This window comes from Microcaecilia unicolor, chromosome 5 (assembly GCF_901765095.1).
Source record: "Microcaecilia unicolor chromosome 5, aMicUni1.1, whole genome shotgun sequence".
Taxonomy (NCBI): domain Eukaryota; kingdom Metazoa; phylum Chordata; class Amphibia; order Gymnophiona; family Siphonopidae; genus Microcaecilia; species Microcaecilia unicolor.
The window spans coordinates 81,488,537-81,508,742 of NC_044035.1; the positions used below are offsets into that span (position 1 = coordinate 81,488,537).

General features: G+C 39.1%; 1 protein-coding gene across 1 annotated transcript in view; it reads right to left on the bottom strand.

Moving 5' to 3' along the window:
• Positions 1-20,206, bottom strand: part of TNKS2 (tankyrase 2) — a 163,499-nt gene that overhangs the window by 15,294 nt on the left and 127,999 nt on the right. Inside the window, exons 20-25 of the mRNA XM_030203045.1 lie at positions 18,325-18,401; positions 15,157-15,277; positions 13,723-13,820; positions 7,839-7,913; positions 6,399-6,504; positions 4,559-4,745 (exon numbers count right to left, since the gene is read on the bottom strand). Of these exons, the coding sequence (XP_030058905.1) occupies positions 4,559-4,745; positions 6,399-6,504; positions 7,839-7,913; positions 13,723-13,820; positions 15,157-15,277; positions 18,325-18,401 (664 nt within the window). The remainder of the gene's footprint in view (positions 1-4,558; positions 4,746-6,398; positions 6,505-7,838; positions 7,914-13,722; positions 13,821-15,156; positions 15,278-18,324; positions 18,402-20,206) is intronic.

Consider the following 20,206-nt stretch of genomic DNA (forward strand, 5'->3'; position numbering starts at 1 on the left):
TGGGACGCAAAGATAGTATGGGGCGGACTCCTATGGTCTGTGCCCTTGATCATGGCTGGATAAATTTGGATGGGCTGGAATGGAGCTTATCAAGGGCTTCGATAACTTCAAAAGTTTTTGAACAAGGACAGTTCCGGGCAAACTTCTACGGTCTATGCCCTGAAAATACATGGACAAATCAAGTTCATGTATACTATTGTTGTATTACCTCATACCTTATATAATGAATTTATCTCTTTGGAAAGACTAGATGGACCGTACAGGTCTTTATCTGCCATCATCTACTATGTTACTGTGTGTTAATCGCAGCACTAATCACGATTAAAATGAAGCCCTAGTATTTATGAAAAGCAGTACATCAATTTTTCGTTATAGTTGTCTTACTGTAATTTGATTTAAAAGTTTGATGTAAGCCACTAAACCTGCATTATGCCAAACTTGTTTGGCATAATGTGGGGTACAAATGCTATAAATAAATACATAAATAAATGTTCTAAAATAAATTGCATGCTTGTGTGTATTAAATGGAGTGGAGGAAAGAAACAAGAATATCATCAGCTCTATTGTGTAAGGTATTTGTCAGTCCCCATTAAGATTAGAGAGCTCAGTTTTGAGTATTTAAGTGATAAAACATATGTGAGTGGCTAGAAAGGCTATGAGGGAAACCCTCATGGCTCATATAAGTTGAAAGACTTCAAACTTGGGATATCTATTATATAAAAGAAGATGCATTACATTATACAAACACTAGAGGAACCTGAGGAAAACTTACACAACTTGAAGTTCCACTAGGTTCATGTTGTGGTAGAGAGAAAGGAAGCAGCAGTGAGTTTCTTAATGGCTTGCCTCCCACCTCTTAAGTGTGCTGTCTGGTTAGCTCCTATACTCACCCTTGATCTGTGTATATTACCAATTCACTTCCTCCATTTGAGCCCTCCTCCCAACCAACAGCAAGTCTGTGTTGGGGTAAGCATGGTGTGCGGGGCGTGGTGGGTGAGGTAGTGTGTAGGCTGTGTAATTTTATTTCTTATATACTGCCTGCAAGCCATCAAAATGGTGTACATTCAAGCACAGTAGGTATTTTTTGGCTCCTGGAAGATAAAGGGGGTATAGCATAATAAGGAATGGCTCCTGGAAGATAAAGGGGTTATAGCATAATGAGGGAGAAGAGATGTGTAGTATGTTATGGCTGAGAGGACTATGTTGATTTAAGATGCTTAAACTGCACTGCAGGTGACAAATGGGGTGGGTTGTGTGCTAAGTGCAGAGCAGTGAATATTGGCTGGTGGGGTTAATAGGATGTGTGGTGGCCAACAGTGGAAATCTGGTTAGCACTGCACTGAAAATTAGCCATTGATTATAGCTGGAGAGGAAATTTGTCATTATTATTTGGATTTTGCTCACACCTTTTTCAGTAGTAGCTCAAGGTGAGATACATTCAGGTACTCTAGATATTTCTCTGTCCCAGGTGGGCTCACAATCTAATTTTTGTACCTGAGGCAATGGAGGGTTAAGTGACTTGCCCAAGATCACAAGGAACGGCAGTGGGATCTGAACTGGCCACCTCTGGATTTCAAGACCGGTACTCTAACCACTAGGCCACTCCTCCACTCCAAGACTTGTGTGATTGGATGCACAACTGACAAGTCCTTTTCTGCTATAGCTAGCTAGATCATGGACCCTAGAGATATCTCGTAGGGGACCCTCCAAGATTAAGTGAAATTCATCTGCCATCTTCAGAAGAAGGAATTTGTTACCTGGATACTAATATGGTGTAACCCTGGAAGGTATATATAGCATGGGGGCAGATCTAGGAAAAAATCCAAAGAAGCAGTATAGTACAGGGAGTGAAGCTCTTCTGTCTACAAAAGAAGAGGAGGATATGAGAATGACTAATGACTTAAGATGGCCAAATAGATAGAAAGTCAATGGCAAAAACCAAGGGGAAGCTTGGGTGCAGAGGGATTCTGGTGAGAATCTCATTTGGAGTTGTGTGCAATTCTGCAGCCTGCACCGTTAAAATCATATAAACGGTTCAGAAGGCAGCTAAACAAACGGCAATGATCTTTGTCATAAGTATATGGGACAAGCTTTAAGATCTGAATATGTATATGATGGAAGACAGGTCAGAGAGGGAAGATATGGAGACATTTAAATACCAAACGAACAAAAACAGTGGACAGGGACAACAGATTTTGGGGGGGGGGGGGGGGGGGGGGGGTCCCTCCCCCTTTTCAGGACTCTTATCAACCCTTAGCAATTTCTGTTTTCTTCATTTTTCTCGGGCCCCATGAAGCCTGAACATTGTACAGGTTTTTCCCCAACTTTTTTCTCAGTGATTTGCCCCTTTTTCTGTCACCATCAAGTCATTTAAATTGGCACAACTTATTTATTAACCACCTTTATGAAGAGGTTCACCCAAGGCTGTGTACAGCACGTACAGTTGAACATGAAACTATTTTGTTAATGGTACAATAGTATAATAGCCAAGAATAAATATAAAGGGGAAATGGGACTTGATATACCATCTTTCTGTGGTATTTTGCAACTACATTCAAAGCGGTTTACATATATACAGGTACTTATTTTCTACCTGGGGCAATGGAGGGTTAATTGACTTGCCCACAGTCACAAGGAGCTGCAGTGGGAACAGAACCCAGTTCCCCAGGATCAAAGTCTGCTGCACTAACCAATAGGCTACAATAAATGAGGTAAACTTGAAAAAAGTAGATTAAAACCTAATATAGAACTATTGTGAAACAGTATCAAAAATATACATATTTAACAGCACTGGAATTCAAATACCAGAAATATAATACAATTTTAGCATAATACTGATGATATACCTAATAAGCATGCATTAGAACATTCAACTAACATAGAAATGATGCTAAAGAATTTCTACAATACGGCTTACCATATAACTATGGAACCAACAGCAGATATATGATGTGAACAAAACGCATGGTACAGAGCCAGTTGGGATAAATTGATGGTTAGCTAAACTCAAGGCAAGTTTGCTGTATAGTTAAGCAAGAGATAAGGAACTAATCTAAGTTACAATGTGTGCAGCAAGCTAGTCCAGGTGCAGAATGAGTGTATAGTCAGTCACCTTATGTATTAAAGGCTTAAGAGAAGAGCCAGGGTTTCACCTGCTTCCTGAAGTAGAGGTAGTCTCGAGTTATACGTAGCCCCTCTGGGAGTAAACGCCAGAGCATGGGGGCTACTCCTAAGAAGTCTCGCTGGTGGGTATCACATCATACAATTTCTTTTGACCAAGGTACAGATATTCATGATCCTTGAGGACCTTAGAGGTTTTAAAGGTGTGTAAAGGGCTAACTTATTCTTTAAGTACTCTGGCCCATTTTGTCTGAGGTCCTTGAAAATCAGAGTTTTAAATTTAGCTTCAATATCTTTAAGTCAAACATCAATTGACTTGACATGGACCATTGGCTGTAGGGCCTACATCAGGAGTCTGATAAATAACTTGTATATGGAGTAATTCTGTGGGGCGCTAATGTGCTCCACCAGCGAATAACCAGAACTTTGCATTGCATTTCTATCTGCCCTGCAAAGGAAGCAATCTTAACTCATCCCCAAAGCACTTATCCCATAAGCTTCCGTTTGTGGCACACACAAAAAAAAAAAAAGTTTGATTGAAGGTGGATGATTAAAGACATTGAAGCATTCTGTTTTCCCTTGTCTCCATTGTTTTTGTTCATTTAGGGTTTGCTGTGGAGTATGTTTCTTCTGTAAATCTACAAGAGAAGCTCTGGAATGAAGGGACAGAGGTGAAAGGGGAAAGACTCGGAAGTAAATTTTTCTTTACACAAAGGATGCTGGATTCATAGAAGAGCCGCCCAGTGGGTGTGGAGGAGAGAACAGTACCTGAGAATTCAAGAAAGCAAGGAACAAATAGAAAGAATTTCTGAGGGAGAAGGGTTGTAGAGTTTGGTGTGGATGGGCAGCCTGGATAGGTCACATGGTCTTTTATCTTCCATTATTTACCAATTCTATGAACAGAATTTTTGAAGAAAAATATCCTGAAGGATATGACAGGTTTCCTCAGACCCTTATACCTTTTCCAAACTCCGATTAAAAAAATACCCTTTAAAACGTAAAGTAGGAGTTTGTTTCATTGATCTACACTGCATACTCTGTCTCTTTTTGGTTTTTTATTCTTTAATTATTTGAATATTTACATAACTGTTTCTTCAAGTTGAAAGTGTACAGTATGTTCTCAAATACATAAATGCCTGTCATACATTTTGAAATGTATTTTTTTAAACAGCAAAATATATATGAGCAAGAGAGTAAAGACTTTTACAAGAGACTCTATAACTGGAAATTATCTTTAAAAAAAAAAAAAAAAAGATCACTAGATCACTATCATCTGAATTTGAGAGATTATATTGTTCACTGCTGCAGCAGCAGCAGTATTTTCTTCTTTTTGCAAAATACCATGTAAAGGGTATGACTAGGCAATTATAAGATCAGTATCAAATCAATCTTTGGCCTTCTTCAGACCTAATCAACAATTTAACTTGTAATTACTTACCTATGGCAAATATAACAAGACCGGTCCTTGTGAATTGGACAACCAGTGCCACCTCCAATTCCATATACATACTGATTGCTTTTGGAGGAGTTTTCAGCAAAATAAATTCCAGCTCCAAACATCCCTCCTATATAAGCATGTCGTTCATCAAAACCTTTGTGAATTATTGCATTCACAAACGGGGAACCTTGCAGTGAAATAATTTAGTACAAGAAATAGGAATGATTAACAATTGAATACATTATTCTACTCAGCTGTATTTCTTGTCAAATTGATTATATAATCTGTTTAGTTATTTGGCAATACTATAAAAGACAGAGCATTTCTTACTTGAGTTCAATAACTAAGAGATAACCTTGTGAGGCAGTTAAGTATCTGCTGCAACCCAGGAAGTGTTCTAGAATAATGTATCACATGCTTGGGTGCACTACTCCATTTGAATATTTTTAATGCTGGAAAATGTTATAGACTGCTTCAATATGAAAACTTAAGCTACATTTCCCCCCCCCCCCCCCCCATGTAAAAACCTAGCTACCGACCCATAACAAAGGAACACAAAGCTCAAGGCAGGTATCAAAGTTATTTTCTGATGATTCCAATCCAATGTCTGCCCTCAGCTCAGGAAAAATATTCTATTATATTTTGGGGTATATGAACTAAATAGGTGAATCTATAAACAAAATAATTATTATCAGGTCATATAGCAGATAAATCCATCAGTAAGCCAAACAGTTTATTTGAACAAGGTAATTTTTATGAAAACTCTGGCACAGTACACAAGATTTCCAAGAAAAAAAAAGTGTGCGTATATTTTTAAGGAAAATGAGGCTAATTTAAAAACTTTGACATGGAATCTAAATCCAAGAAACAGGGTTCATCATGTCCTAGGTTGTAAGACTGTTCTTACCAGTACCTGAAGGACACTATTTCTTGGATTCTATAAACTTTTAAAACATTCCTACAGTTAAAATGTAAAAAAAAAAAAAAAAGGTGATGCAGCAACAAAAAGATCAACAGTGCTAAAAAAACTCTTCAAAGCTTGCAAGGTAATTGGTGGGTGATGCTAATATGCAGTCTAACCTCTATGAAAACTAATAATAAGTTATAAACAATTAAGGCCTGGGGATGGTTTCCTAAGATGGATACTTATTCTCAATTTTGTTTGACTGATTGCCCCCTACAGATAGGAACCTACTGTTTACCATCAGTGTCTGAAAGATTCATTGCAAAGGCATCATTTTCTAACATAATGCAAACATATTTCCTCTCAGCAGTAGATTTTTCTTAGGATTCTAAACAAGGTTCTGCATATAGGTTTTGCATATTACACTGGATAAAAAGCTCCCTTCAAAGTAAAGACGATGCTTCCCTAATCAAGTAAATCAACTATTGACAAATTTTTTAAATCCCCCTGCTCCCCACTCCACACAATTATTTGGAGGTTGGAGTGGGAGGTAGTACCACTTTCTTGTTCATGTAGGCCTTTAGGTTAAATTAAATCTGCCCTAACTGGGAAAAGACCACATAAACCTTCAAACAAATCCATCTGGAATGTTTAATCCATTTTTATTCTCTTGCCTCTCATCATATATCCAAATGGAGCTGATGAACTCAAGTCTCCTACATAAGTTTTCTTGCGCAGTGGCTAAACTCCGTCCCAGCTGTGAATGTACTGCTTTGCATCTCCAGCCCAAGGAGCAAGACCAAGAGATAGGAATCCAAACAAGTACAGCAAACTCCAATCAGATTATTGGATCAAACCAATAAACTAATAATTGTAAAAGGTTTCCCTGTTGCAAAGGTTATTGAAAAAAAACATTTAAAATTCAAGGGATCTTACCATGAAACAGCATTCTTTCGTTTGCATGATTATGGTTTTCTTCTGTAACTTCTTTCCTCCGGTGAGTATATTTTTCCCACAGTTTTTTGTTGCATACTTTCTGAATCTGAAACATTTCAAAGTAAGAACAGAATATAAGTCAAAGTTATCCAATTAAACCAGTGTGTAAATTCATCTGAACCTTTTCTTCAAGTACATTTTCTTGCTCTTTCCCCTTTCTATATTAAAAAACCTGATCTCATCATAAAACTGATGAAAGGGAGGAAAATTCCATTTTTTCCATGATTTAAAAATAATGCAATTCTTTCCTGCACAAGGCTTACAGGACTCTGTTTAGTTCCATTTTCATCTTACGAACAATGGAAAAGATTTGAAATTCATGAACATGGAAAAGGCAGGCAGAAAACTTACAAAGGAGAAGGTGGTAGCCTCTGGTACAGCAGAGAAGACCCAAGATATACATATTTTTATTGCTACCCTCTGAAGAAATTAAGGGGTCCTTTTACTAAGGTGCGCTGAAAAATGACCTATGGTAGCGTAGACACGTGTTTTGGGCGCACGGCAGAATTATTTTTCAGCGCACCTACAAAACATGCCTTTTTAAAATTTTTGCAGAAAATGGACGTGCAGCAAAATGAAAATTGTCACGCGTCCACTTTGGGTCTGAGACCTTACTGCAAGCCAATGACCTAGTGGTACGGTCTCACACGGTAACTGGGTGGTAATGGTCTACACGTGCCAAATACCACTTGCTGCACATGAAAAAATAAAAAATATTTTTGGGACGCACGGAGCGGACTCATGCCAAAATTGAAATTACAGCAACAGCCAAGCGGTATGCGGGAAGTAACTCCAATTTGGTGCATGTTGGGTGCGCGAAGGCGCCTAAACGGCTTATTAAAAGGGACCCTAAGGCTTTCCTTATCTAAGGACCACCCAACCTGATTCCTGGAATGTTGTTTTAAGTTATTTGACAATAGATGTTGCATTGCCTTGTTTTATGAATTCTATTATACATGTTTTGTAAACTGCCCGGGACCATCAGTGGATGGGAATAAATAATAAAAATGCTGTGCCCAGTTCAGGAGACTAACAAGGACTGAGTGCTAGAACACAAATGCTAATGTAGCACTAAAAGTCTTTTTTTTTTGGTAGGTAAAAAGTCCACAGCATACATCCATAGATAGGGAGTGGAGGAGTGGCCTAGTGGTTAGAGCACCAGTCTTGCAATCCAGAGGTGGCCGGTTCAAATCCCGTTGCTGCTCCTTGTGATCATTGCCTCAGGTACAAACGCAGATTGTGAGCTCTCCGAGGACAGAGAAATATCCAGTGTACCTGAATGTAACTCACCTTGAGCTACTACTGAAAAAGGTGTGAGCAAAATCTAAATAAATAGACAGAAGTGTTAGCAAAACATTTTAATGCATGTAAAAGTATTACCTTAATAATGTTATATCTGTTAAAAACACCACCTGCGTGCCCTCCATCTCTGTGCTCGCGGACAGTACTCTGCATCTGTGAAGTTTAAATCAGAAGAATTCACACTAGATTTAACCAGATTTAAAACAAAAATAGATTCTAACAATATGGGAACTGAGCATAACATGGATGGGCAGACTGGACAGGCCAATACAGTCTTTATCTACCTACATTTTTCTATGCAAACAGTTATGACAGCTTGAAAAAACTAAACTACAGTCCTTGATTATAAACATCACTGAAACGACTTGGATTTTGATCACAAATTTGAATAAGACTATCTTTAAAAATAAATACATAAATGTAAAAACATTCCTAATTAGGGAAAGCAAGGAGTCCAAAACCAAATCTTTCAGCGGTGCTCTGGTTGTCAGCAGGGTTCGCCCTTTTTCCAACTGCAATGCTCAGGCTCTGCTGTAGAGCCCCCCTCCCCCCCAAAAAAGTGTCTTACGCAGTTGAATCTAAGGGTTTAAACTAAGAATTTACATTGCATTTTTTTTTTTTGTTGTTTGTAAAAACTTATTCCTTCACGATCTAAAAAAAAAATGTAAATACAACTGCATTTAAAAAGATATATTCAGCACAGGTGTTTTTTTGGACCCAGGATCTAGAAATTAATTATGGCACCCTGGATTTTGTGCACCCCAAAATTATGGTGGTTACAATCCTGGTTGCCTCTGCTACAGAAATAGCTTTTTCAGTTATCTGTAGTGTGCAACTCCATTCTCAATGAGTTTGAGAATACTACAGGCAGCCAAGAAAAACATGTCATAAATGACAATTTTTTTTTTGTTATCTATCAAGTGGTTAGTCAGTTCCATCAAGGAATATTATATCAAATCCCTTACTCCTACCCCTCACACAGGATACAGGAGAAAAAAAATCCATATTACAACCATTCAGCACATCAACCCCTCAATTCTCCACCGTCTCTAATTTATATAAACACTTGCTACAGAGATAAAAGGAGAAGTGTGGGTATTCAGCTATAATTTGGAAGAAAGATCTGCAGGTTAAGGTTGGTTAGGTGGGTGGGAGCAAGACAGACTGAATGAATATGGAAATAATCGAGGGAGGAGGGCTGAGTGAGACGGACAAAACAGGTGATGGTAGACTACTACTACTACTACTATAAATCACTTCTATAGCGCTACCAGTCGTACGCAGTGCTTTACAATTGAACAAGAAGACAGTCCCTGCTCAAAAGAGCTTACAATCTAAATCAGGACAAATAGGACCAAAAAGGATAAGGGAAGGACAGACAGAAGGACACACAAGGATAAATGAGCTCATTGTAATTCATTTGCATATAGGATTATTGGTAGCCGTTACCGTGAACAGTAAAAGCAACGCAGAATCCCTTTGTGCATTAGACACTGAATAACTGGCTACAACTAGTCTAAATTAAACACTGCAAGTTACGGTAAGCATTGAACAATCAGGCCCCCAGTTTCACCACCTATGGGGGAATTTTAGAAGATTTGTGAGGCCCAGACTATGTGAAAGGTGAAGCTTGGAGGAAACAACATAGCACTGGAGGGACAACTACCGAAAGATTCCACACTTGAATTAGGCTTACTAAGTAAGTCCTTTCTGCCTAGAAAACCAGATACCATAACTTTAGTTTAAATTCTATTAAATATGTATTTTTGATTAAAACAGTTACGCGGGGATAGACGGCGTTCCTGCACTCGAGTTGGTGCCCGCACCAGGAGACCCCGTCATTTGTTGAAGATCTGGGGCCTCCTGGTCCCTTCTCGGTGCGTCAGCCGGCATGGGAGGAGGATTCCACAGTCCGGGACTCAAAGATATCTCTGCTTCAAGCCAGGAATGTAGCAACCCTCTCCCTACACTCTCCAGCAGCGAAGGCTTTCCCAATAAAGTTGCTGTGACTAAGAAGTGATCCAACGTCCTCTCCACCGGTGAGACAAGTGCTGTGGAGCTGGCACACTGTCTGCCTCTCCTCTTAGGCATCAGAAACAAGGAAAATAAGCTATACACTCAAGAGTGGGAGAAGTATGTTGAGAGCAGCTTCTCTGTAGTCCTCTAACAGCGTCATCTTGCCTCTAGGAGAAATTTCTTCACTCAACAAGCAATTAAGCTCTGGAATTTATTGCTAGAGAATGTGGTAAAAATGATTAGCATAGCAGGGCTTTAAAAAAAAAAAAAGAAGAAGAAGATTCCATAAACCACTATTAAGGTGGACTTGGGAAAATCCAGTTTATTCCTGAAATAAGCAGCATAAAATCTATTTTATTCATTTGAGATCATGCCAGGAACTTGTGATCTAGTTTGGCCACTGCTGGAAACAAGATATTGGGCATATAGTAACATAGTAGATGACGGCAGATAAAGACCTGTACAGTCCATCCAGTCTGCCCAACAAGATAAACTCATATGTGCTACTTTATATGTATACCTGACCTTGATTTATCCTTGCCATTTTCGGGGCATAGACCGTAGAAGTCTTCCCAGTACTTGCCCCGCCTGCCAACCATCAGTGCTGCCACCCAATCTCCGCTGAGCTTCTGAGGATCCATTCCTTCTGAACTAGTGGCATAGCCACGTGGGGCCACGGGGGCCTGGGTCCCCGTAGATTTGGCCCTGGACCCCCCTGCCGACAACCCACTCGACCACCCTCCCGCCGTCGCCTAACTTCGCTGGCGGGGGACGCCAACCCGCGCCAGCCGAGGACCTCTTCTTCCGGCACAAGGCTTCGTTGTTTCTGTGAGTCTGACGTCCTGCACGACAACGTGTAGAACGTCAGACTCACAGAAACAGAACGAAGCCTTGCAGATCAGGATTCGGGCATGAGGGACCTTTGGTCTGTCTCAGTATGTCAATAAGTACATAAGGAAAATCAACAAAGCAGATCGTGATGAAAAAATGTTATTTACTAATAGATATATTAAAAATTATATACAGTACAGCCCGATATTAATATATATCTATTAATAAATTACATTTTTTCATCACGATCTGCTTTGTTGATTTTCCGTCTTGGAGTTTGCAGACCGACTGCCACTTTCCTTTCTTTGACCCTCCCTTTTGGGCAATGAATACATAAGTACATAAGCATCGCCATGCTGGGACAGACCAAGGGTCCATCGAGCCCAGCACCCTGTCTCCGACAGCAGCCAAAAGAACAAACAATTTGTCCCGCCCATCCCAGAAATAGTGGATTATTCCCATGTCCATTCGATAACATTCTATGGCCTTTTCCTGCAGGAAGCTGCCCAACCCCTTTTTTAAAGTCCGCTAAGTCAACCGCCTTAACTACTTTTTCCGGCAGCGAATTCCAGAGTCTAACTACGTGTTGAGAAGAAAACTTTCCTCCGATTCGTTTTAAATTTACTACACTACAGCTTCATCGCATGCCCCCTTGTCTTAGTATTTTTCGAAAGCATAAAGAGACGCTCCACATCGACCCGTTCCATTCCACTCATTATCTTATAGACCTCTATCATATCTCCCCTCAGCCGCCTTTTCTCCAAGCTGAAGTGCCCTAGCCTCTTCAGCCTTTCCTGATAGGGAAGTCGTCCCATCCCCTGTATCATCTTTGTCGCCCTTCTCTGCACCTTTTCTAATTCCACTATTATCTTTTTTGAGGTGTGGCGACCAGAATTGAACACAATACTCGAGGTGTGGTCGCACCATGGAGCGATACAATGGCAGAATAATATCCTCATTTTTGTTTTCTTTCCCTTTCCTAATAATACCCAACATTCTATTTGCTTTCCTAGCCGCAGCAGCACATTGAGCAGAAGGTTTCAACGTATCATCAACAATGACACCTAGATCTCTTTCTCGGTCCGTGACTCCTAACGCTGAACCCTGCATGACGTAGTTATGTATTTATGGTGGTAACTCAATAGTGGAGGTGAAGCAGAGATAAGCACTCAACTGTGGTACATTTTTTTTCCCTTATATCCAACATTCTTGGGTTCTTTCACAGTGGAGTATGAGAAAAGAACTTTAGAGTTTTGGCTTTGAGAGCTGCTTCAAATATGACAGAATGGTAAGAGTTGTTCAACGGTGTGCCCAGTACCTATTGCATTTTATATTTCATGTCTGGTTTCTTAGGATTTGGGCACACATTCTTATAGAATAACATGTAGCCAGATTGGTGGCAATTAGCACCCAATTATTGGCCCTAACTGGCTCCTTAGCTTTAACTGGGCACACATCTTGGATTTTTCAACGCAATACAAAAAATACAAGCTGTGCCTTTATTTTCTCAGACTGACTGATCGCTCCAACTCCTGTTGTCTTAGTTCATCTCTATGGTCCAATGCTATTTCTTCAGGATTTTTATTATAGTGCTATGCATCTCTACTCCTTTTGTTTTATTCCCCTTGCAGCTGTTGTGTTGTAGTTTTAGATTGTTTTATGTGTGTTTGGTGTTACTTCACCTTTTGCATTGATATGTACACTTACCTTAGAAATTGTGTACACAAATTGTGTCAATGTGAAGACTATAAATTCTGCATATAAATGAATAAATCTGCTCCATGGCAAGCAGAAAGATACGGAGAAGTGTTTGTTTGGATCTGGGGTTCAAACCATTCACTACTGAGGGGCCAATGGTGCTTACCTCTATTTTTTTTTTCACGATTTCCTAATTAGCTATACTTGTACATGCAGTTTTGTAAAATATAGCACTTACATATATGAGGAGCAAAATCAGCACCTATACATTCAAAGTATCACCACAAACACATGCAGATCCAAGTTTCAAGTTTTATTGAAGACTTTCTATCCTGCCCAACAGAACAAGTCACCTGGGTGGCATACATAGAAACAAAAATACAATAGGAAAGGGGGAGGGGGGAGAACTCCTATTCAAACAGGACAGTGTGGGGGGGAGGTCAGAACATTAGGGAAGGATGACTGTTCCGATAGGTATCTTGCAGATGCTGGGGGATCAAGTATACACATCTTGGGAAAGAAAAGTCTTTAATTCTATTTTGAAGCGAGAGAGGGTAGTGATTTGTCTGAGGTGTAAGGATAGAGCATTCCATAGTTTTGGACCTCGATAGGAAACCATTGTATCTACTGTGTTCATGGAAAATTACATGCTGAGTTGGGACAATCAAAAAGATTTAGTTGCAATGAGCACAAAGATGTGGTTAAAGTCAGTTTAAAGTGCTGTACCCTTGGATGAAGCCTGGTGAAGCGAGTTCCACCAGGAAGTTCTAAAGATAAGTGCACTATAACAATCAGTTAAGAGAATATGGAAAACTGAGTATATTGTTTTTAACTGTATCCATTAAAATGATTAAAACTGGTATGATTGAAATGAATGTTTTTCTTGTTCAATAACAGAATATGCTCTGAAGAATATTGCATGAATTTGCACACCGCAGACCAGTTCATAGGGTGCTATTTTACCACTTACTTTGAGGCCTTTTCCCCTTAAAATTTTTTTTTTTAATTAAGCTTGGTATCTTTATTAATTCAATTGTGTTGACTGTTTTGACTTCATTAGTTGTGGATTTAGCTCATTTTTTGTTGTAATATATAAATAAAACAACCCTGCAGCTAATTCTTCCCAAAGAGGCCCATGTCAAGGGGCAGTCTTCTTGGACAACATCATATTAATGCTTTGCAATGCAAAACAGTGATGCCTAGTGCTAGCCAAGCTACATCTTAGCTAAAGCAGTATGCCAACAGGACAAAGTGTTATTCTCAGAAAAGTACTACAGCAACATTGGGATAAGAAGTTGTGATTTAGACTGTGGGTCAAACTATTAGAAGTAAATTTATTCCAACTAAAGTACTTTTGTTTTCTTTTCATCAACATCTCCAGTCATGAGTGAAAGACAATTAAAAAAGTATAACATACCTCTTCTTCAACAGACTGAAATTCCTTGTCATCAGGGGACAGGTCTATGAGAATCGTTCCACTACCAGATGTATTCAAGGTTAAATATGGATTGAGCCCTAAAATACAATGAAATATTTGTTTCAAATCAAAGACTACAATCAATCAACAAGCTTATCTAGTGTGAAGAATGACAATACTACTTCCTAAATCTATTCAGTACATAACATTCCGATATATTTTAAGTTGTAAGATATATTAATTACAATAGACCAAAGCTACCATTATTGTCAAAGCGCCATCAGTACATATATAGCAGTTTACATTTGAAAGGAGAAAGAGTTATATTGTAGTACTCATGTGTGAGCCCTTTTATTGTCCACTAATCCCACATCTGCTTTGGTAGACATGTGAGGGTGCTTTACTGTAAAAACATGCTTCATTTCTAAAAATTATTTCATAAAAATCATTAGTAACAATGTTTTGTAATTAGTAACAAAGCAGTAATTAATGATAATCCACAGAACCTAAAAGTCGTCCTACTGGATCAGATCAAGGGTCCATCTAGCCCAGTATCTGTTTTCTAACAGCATCACACACAGAGAAGTGTCTTTTCTTCAATTAGGGAAGTTTAAGTTCAAACAGGATCTGATAGTTTTCTAGTGCTTTTGGTTTGAAGAAGTCCTATTAATGCCTAATCAGAAGCAGCAAATTAGTGCACAACATAATTATAATGGGGGTTAAAGCTTCTAAGGAAGACAGTTGATAGATCAAGCCATAGAAGGCTAATACAAGTACATAGTGTATAACTACATCTCTTGCCACTGAGCCAGTCCTCCACACCTTAGCAGTAGTTATTTATAGCTGGATTCGAAGGAAACCCAAACAGCTATGTTCATCTTCCTATGATAAAATCTAAGCCTAAAAGGCTTAAAGTGAAACTGCTAGCTTTCAATTACAGGATATTCTGTGGATTCATCTTCTTTTATTGTTTATTTCAGTTTGCTATACCGTCTTTCCTAGAAGCATCACAGGGACGTTCACAAATACAGTTAATTAGAGTGTGAAACGAATGCCAAAAACCATAGGTCAGCTAATGGTCATTCCAAAAGAAAAGTAAAGAAATGTATTTTTAAAAAAAAGTTAGGCCAGGAGTCACGTCTATGAAAGCCACGTTCATTAAAGAAAAACATACTTTTGAACCTCGCTTCATTTTTCTTAAATATCTGAAAGGGGCCCTTTTACTAATGCTTAGCATGCGCTAAATACCAATAAAAATGGGCTTCTTAGCATGTAGCATACACTAATTCTGTTAGCATGAACCAAGCTTTAGTAAAAGGGCCCCTTAATATTTTAAGAAGAGGTTCAAAAGAGTGAGTATTTTAGGGAAACCATGTTAAGTACTTATCTAGTTCTTTTCCATGTACGAATGGTGCTATGAACAAATCCTTGTACCTTGTTGTCCAGAGATCAGTCTTTCAACACCTTTAATAACTTTATGCCTATGTCCATAAGCATTAATTCCAATCTCCTTCAGCTCTTTATGGCCCATTTCAACCAATACATCCAATGTGATCTAGAATAAAGGCAGGCACAAATTACAGCAATTAAAATACACAGAAAACTAAGTTTAAAAAAAAAGTGAAATTAGCAATCTATTCAAAATTTCATTTGTATCTCTTGTTGAATAATTAACGAGAAAGTTTGGCTTAAATTTCTCTTCAATAAAACTATGTGCAGATGCTTGAGGTACACGTATCAAGATATCTAGTGTACATTCACTCCTAAATTCCACTTAATATTTTATAGTTATGTTCAGTATACAACCAGCTCCACCAAGAGAATGGAGTCTTTTAGCCTGTGGTCCTCAAGTTAAAGGTGAAAGGAAAATATTTATTTACAAGCAGAGAAATGTGTAACCTGTTCCCTCCACCGGTCAGAGACATTAAATATTACATTACATTCAAGTCACACTGTTAACCAGTTTGTAAGATAAACTTATCTTACTACAAAGTCTGCTTCTGTCATTTACTGGGTAGCTCTCTTCTTCCCCAGGCTCTTCCTAGGTACTACAGCCCTGCTCACCACACCCTTGGAGTCTTCTGCACTCTGGGCCTACTTGATCTATTCAGCTTCAGGGTATTTAACTACAGGCTGGTCTGAGCCCCTCCCCTCTGACTCAGCCTCGGCAGACTACTCCCACCTACTTAAGATGCCTGAACTGCACCATCAGTGAGGGAGTGCTGATGTACTCCTCACACTCCCATTACTGCACCTTCACTGCTTTAAATAGCTGCAGCCACAACACTGAGCATTCTTTTAGCTGTGATGAAGCAGCAGTGCCTCTTAGAGGCATCTTCCTCAACCCCACAATGGTAGTTTTTGCTCAGGATTTTGTTTTCAATTATAGCACACTTATTTTACATAAGTACATAAGTAATGCCATACTGGGAAAAGACCAAGGGTCCATCGAGCCCAGCATCCTGTCCACAACAGCGGCCAATCCAGGCCAAGGGCACCTGGCAAGCTTCCCAAACGTACAAACATTCTATACATGTTATTCCTGGAATTTTGGATTTTTCCAAGTCCGTTTAGTAGCGGTTTATGGACTTGTCCTTTAGGAAACCGTCCAACCCCTTTTTAAACTCTGCTAAGCTAACCGCCTTCACCACTTTCTCCGGCAACGAATTCCAGAGTTTAATTACACGTTGGGTGAAGAAAACTTTTCTCCGATTTGTTTTAAATTTACTACACTGTAGTTTCATCGCATGCCCCCTAGTCCTAGTATTTTTGGAAAGCGTGAACAGAAGCTTCACATCCACCTGTTCCACTCCACTCATTATTTTATATACCTCTATCATGTCTCCCCTCAGCCGTCTCTTCTCCAAGCTGTATAGCCCTAGCCTCCTTAGTCTTTCTTCATAGGGAAGTCGTCCCATCCCCGCTATCATTTTAGTCGCCCTTCGCTGCACCTTTTCCAATTCTACTATATCTTTCTTGAGATGCGGCGACCAGAATTGAACACAATACTCAAGGTGCGGTCGCACCATGGAGCGATACAACGGCATTATAACATCCTCACACCTGTTTTCCATACCTTTCCTAATAATACCCAACATTCTATTCGCTTTCTTAGCCGCAGCAGCACACTGAGCAGAAGGTTTCAGTGTGTTATCGACGACGACACCCAGATCCCTTTCTTGGTCCGTAACTCCTAACGTGGAACCTTGCATGACGTAGCTATAATTCGGGTTCTTTTTTCCCCACATACATCACCTTGCACTTGCTCACATTAAACATCATCTGCCATTTAGCCGCCCAGTCTCCCAGTCTCGTAAGGTCCTCTTGTAATTTTTCACAATCCTGTCGTGATTTAACGACTTTGAATAACTTTGTGTCATCAGCAAATTTAATTACCTCGCTAGTTACTCCCATCTCTAAATCATTTATAAATATATTAAAAAGCAGCGGTCCTAGCACGGACCCCTGAGGAACCCCACTAACTACCCTTCTCCATTGTGAATACTGCCCATTAACCCACTCTCTGTTTCCTATCCTTCAACCAGTTTTTAATCCACAATAGGACATTTCCTCCTATCCCATGACCCTCCAATTTCCTCTGTAGCCTTTCATGAGGTACCTTGTCAAACGCCTTTTGAAAATCCAGATACATATATCAACCGACTCCCCTTTGTCCACATGTTTGTTCACTCCTTCAAAGAATTGAAGTAAATTGGTCAGGCAAGATTTCCCCACACAAAAGCCATGCTGACTCGGTCTCAGTAATCCATGTCCTCGGATGTGCTCTGTAATTTTGTTTTTAATAATAGCCTCTACCATTTTCCCAGGCACCGATGTCAGACTCACCGGTCTAAAATTTCCCGGATCTCCCCTGGAGCCTTTTTAAAAAATGGGCGTTACATTGGCCACCCTCCAATCTTCCGGTACCACGCTCGATTTTAAGGATAAGTTGCATATCACTAGCAGTAGCTCCGCAAGCTCGTTTTTCAGTTCTATCAGTACTCTAGGATGAATACCATCCGGTCCAGGAGATTGGCTACTCTTCAGTTTGCCGAACTGCCCCATTACGTCCTCCAGGTTTACCGTGAAGTCAGTAAGTTTCTCCGACTCATCCGCTTGAAATACCATTTCCGACACCGGTATCCCACCCAAATCTTCCTCGGTGAAGACCGAAGCAAAGAATTCATTCAGTCTCTCAGCTACGTCTTTGTCTTCCTTGATCGCCCCTTTTACCCCTTTTTCTTAATCAGTCCTGTGATATGTCTTCCTCTATCACTGCACAGTGAATCTAATATTCATATTTTCCACCAACTTTGCTGTTTAAACAGGGCCTCACATTTCATGAAGAGGCAAGCATTACAGACAGAAAATCAAATCTGAGAACCAATGCTCATGTTTAACTTTGATCTTCAGAGATAAATGTACAAGTAGCTTTCTACTCACTGATAGATGGGCATAAATGTAAAAAGTAGATTTTAATTGCATAAGAAGGTAACATTACTATCTGAAGTAAATGACTATTGCAAAACACAAATGTTTGCACTCCAACTTTTATTTTACATGTCAATTAAAGGTAAAGGCCTGAACGCTTACAAATCTTACCTGCTCACTTTCAAATATATCAATAAGATGTTCAAGCCCAAGATTCCTCAAAAACTGATTTATGCACAAATCAACTCCTAGAAATAAATAAAAATAATCTGTTAACATATTTTAAAGCAGTATTACATTTTCAAACACAAAATAAGAATATATAACAAAGGCCATATGGCCCGTGCCCAACCATTCTTCCTCCTCAGTTTTACGATTCCTTCCTCTCCCTCAAAGATTCTATGCTTGTCCCTTGCTTTCTTGAATTCTGATGCTTTCTTAGTCTCTTCCACTTCCAAGTGATAACTGAATGGCTTCATGCAAGAACAGGCCATCAGCCTTCTTTTGTTCAGTTTACAAACTCATTAGAGTCCAAAGATGCTAGGCAGACAAACTAGCTTTTTATTTCTATCATCTCTACACTACCCACTGTACCTAAATAACTCATTTCACACTTGGGATTTGGAAAAGACAAGTAATTACATCTAAAATCCAATCCCAAACCCAACATTTGATATTTTGTGCTAGCATTTTGGGTTCTAACTTGATTCTGAGTAGAAAATTTGATCAGATTTTAACAAAGAACCATTTACAGACTGATGTGGAATGCAATAGAGTTACAGTAAAGGACAGTTTATTCTAATAAATAAAATGCTGCTTTAATTGACCAGATCACATTAAGTAGCAGCAATGAAAAATATCTATGGTAGCAAGGTAATAAAAACCCCCCACCAAACTGCAATCTCAAGTATGGCCGGCCTAGTGACTTACATGGTAATTGCTGTGCACTAAAGAAAAATACACCTGGAGTTGCAAATTATCTAGAATACATTCACAAAGTTTGCTGTAAATATAGAAGGCACCAACAGTGATTACTTCAACCAAGGATCTGTGCTTTTGTGAGCTTAATGAAATCTTCTCCTGTCTTTCTTCTATGTTTGTGCAGCGCTGCGTACGCCTTGTAGCGCTATAGAAATGCTAAATAGTAGTAGTAGTAGTGAATGAGGCAGAGTTTTCTTCTTGTGAGCAGTTTTCAGCGGGACTGGCAGAAGTGCGTTCAGAGATAAATGCTATATATAAAGCGGAATGAGGATGCAATGAGAATTAATCAGCAGAGACTACAGATTTAAGATAAGTTCTGTTTTCGATTTGTTTTAAATATTTGATCAGACTTTTTGGTATTATTTATTTATAGTGGAACAGTTCTATTTTGAAAACACTTTCAGTGGCTTTCTTGTATTGGATTATGGACTTGGTAGGGGACTTTTTTGGATAGTAATTTTTCTTCTTTCTTCCACTGATTAGGAAACTGATAATATATATGCTCCTTATGTTAGGTGAAAGTCCTTTGTGGACAAAAGACACCAGTAGGAGGTTCTGAGCTTTATGAGGTTTCATTTAGTATTTAAACATAACAACCAGAGAAAACCATTATTGGTGCCTTCTACATTTACAGCAATTTTTTTTGAATGTATTATAAATTGCTGTGCATTGCCACACAAAGTGTGGTCCAAAGAAGAGTGACCAAAATGATAAAGGGGGTGAACTCCTCTCGTATGAGGAAAGGCTAAAGTGGTTAGGGCTCTTCAGCTTGGAAAAGAGACGGATGAGGGGAGAAATGATCGAGGTCTACAAAATCCTGAGTAGTATAGAACAAGAAGTAAATTAATTTTTTACTCTTCCAAAAGTACAAAGACTATGGGACACTCAAAAGAAGTTACATGGAAATACTGTTAAAACAATTTTCACTCAACGAATAGTTAAGTTTTGGAACTCTTTGCCAGAGGATGTGTTAACAGCTACTAGCGTATCTGGGTTAAAAAAAAAAGGTTTGAACAAGTTCCTGGAGGAAAAGTCCATAGTCAGCTATTGAGACAGACTATGGGGAAGCCAC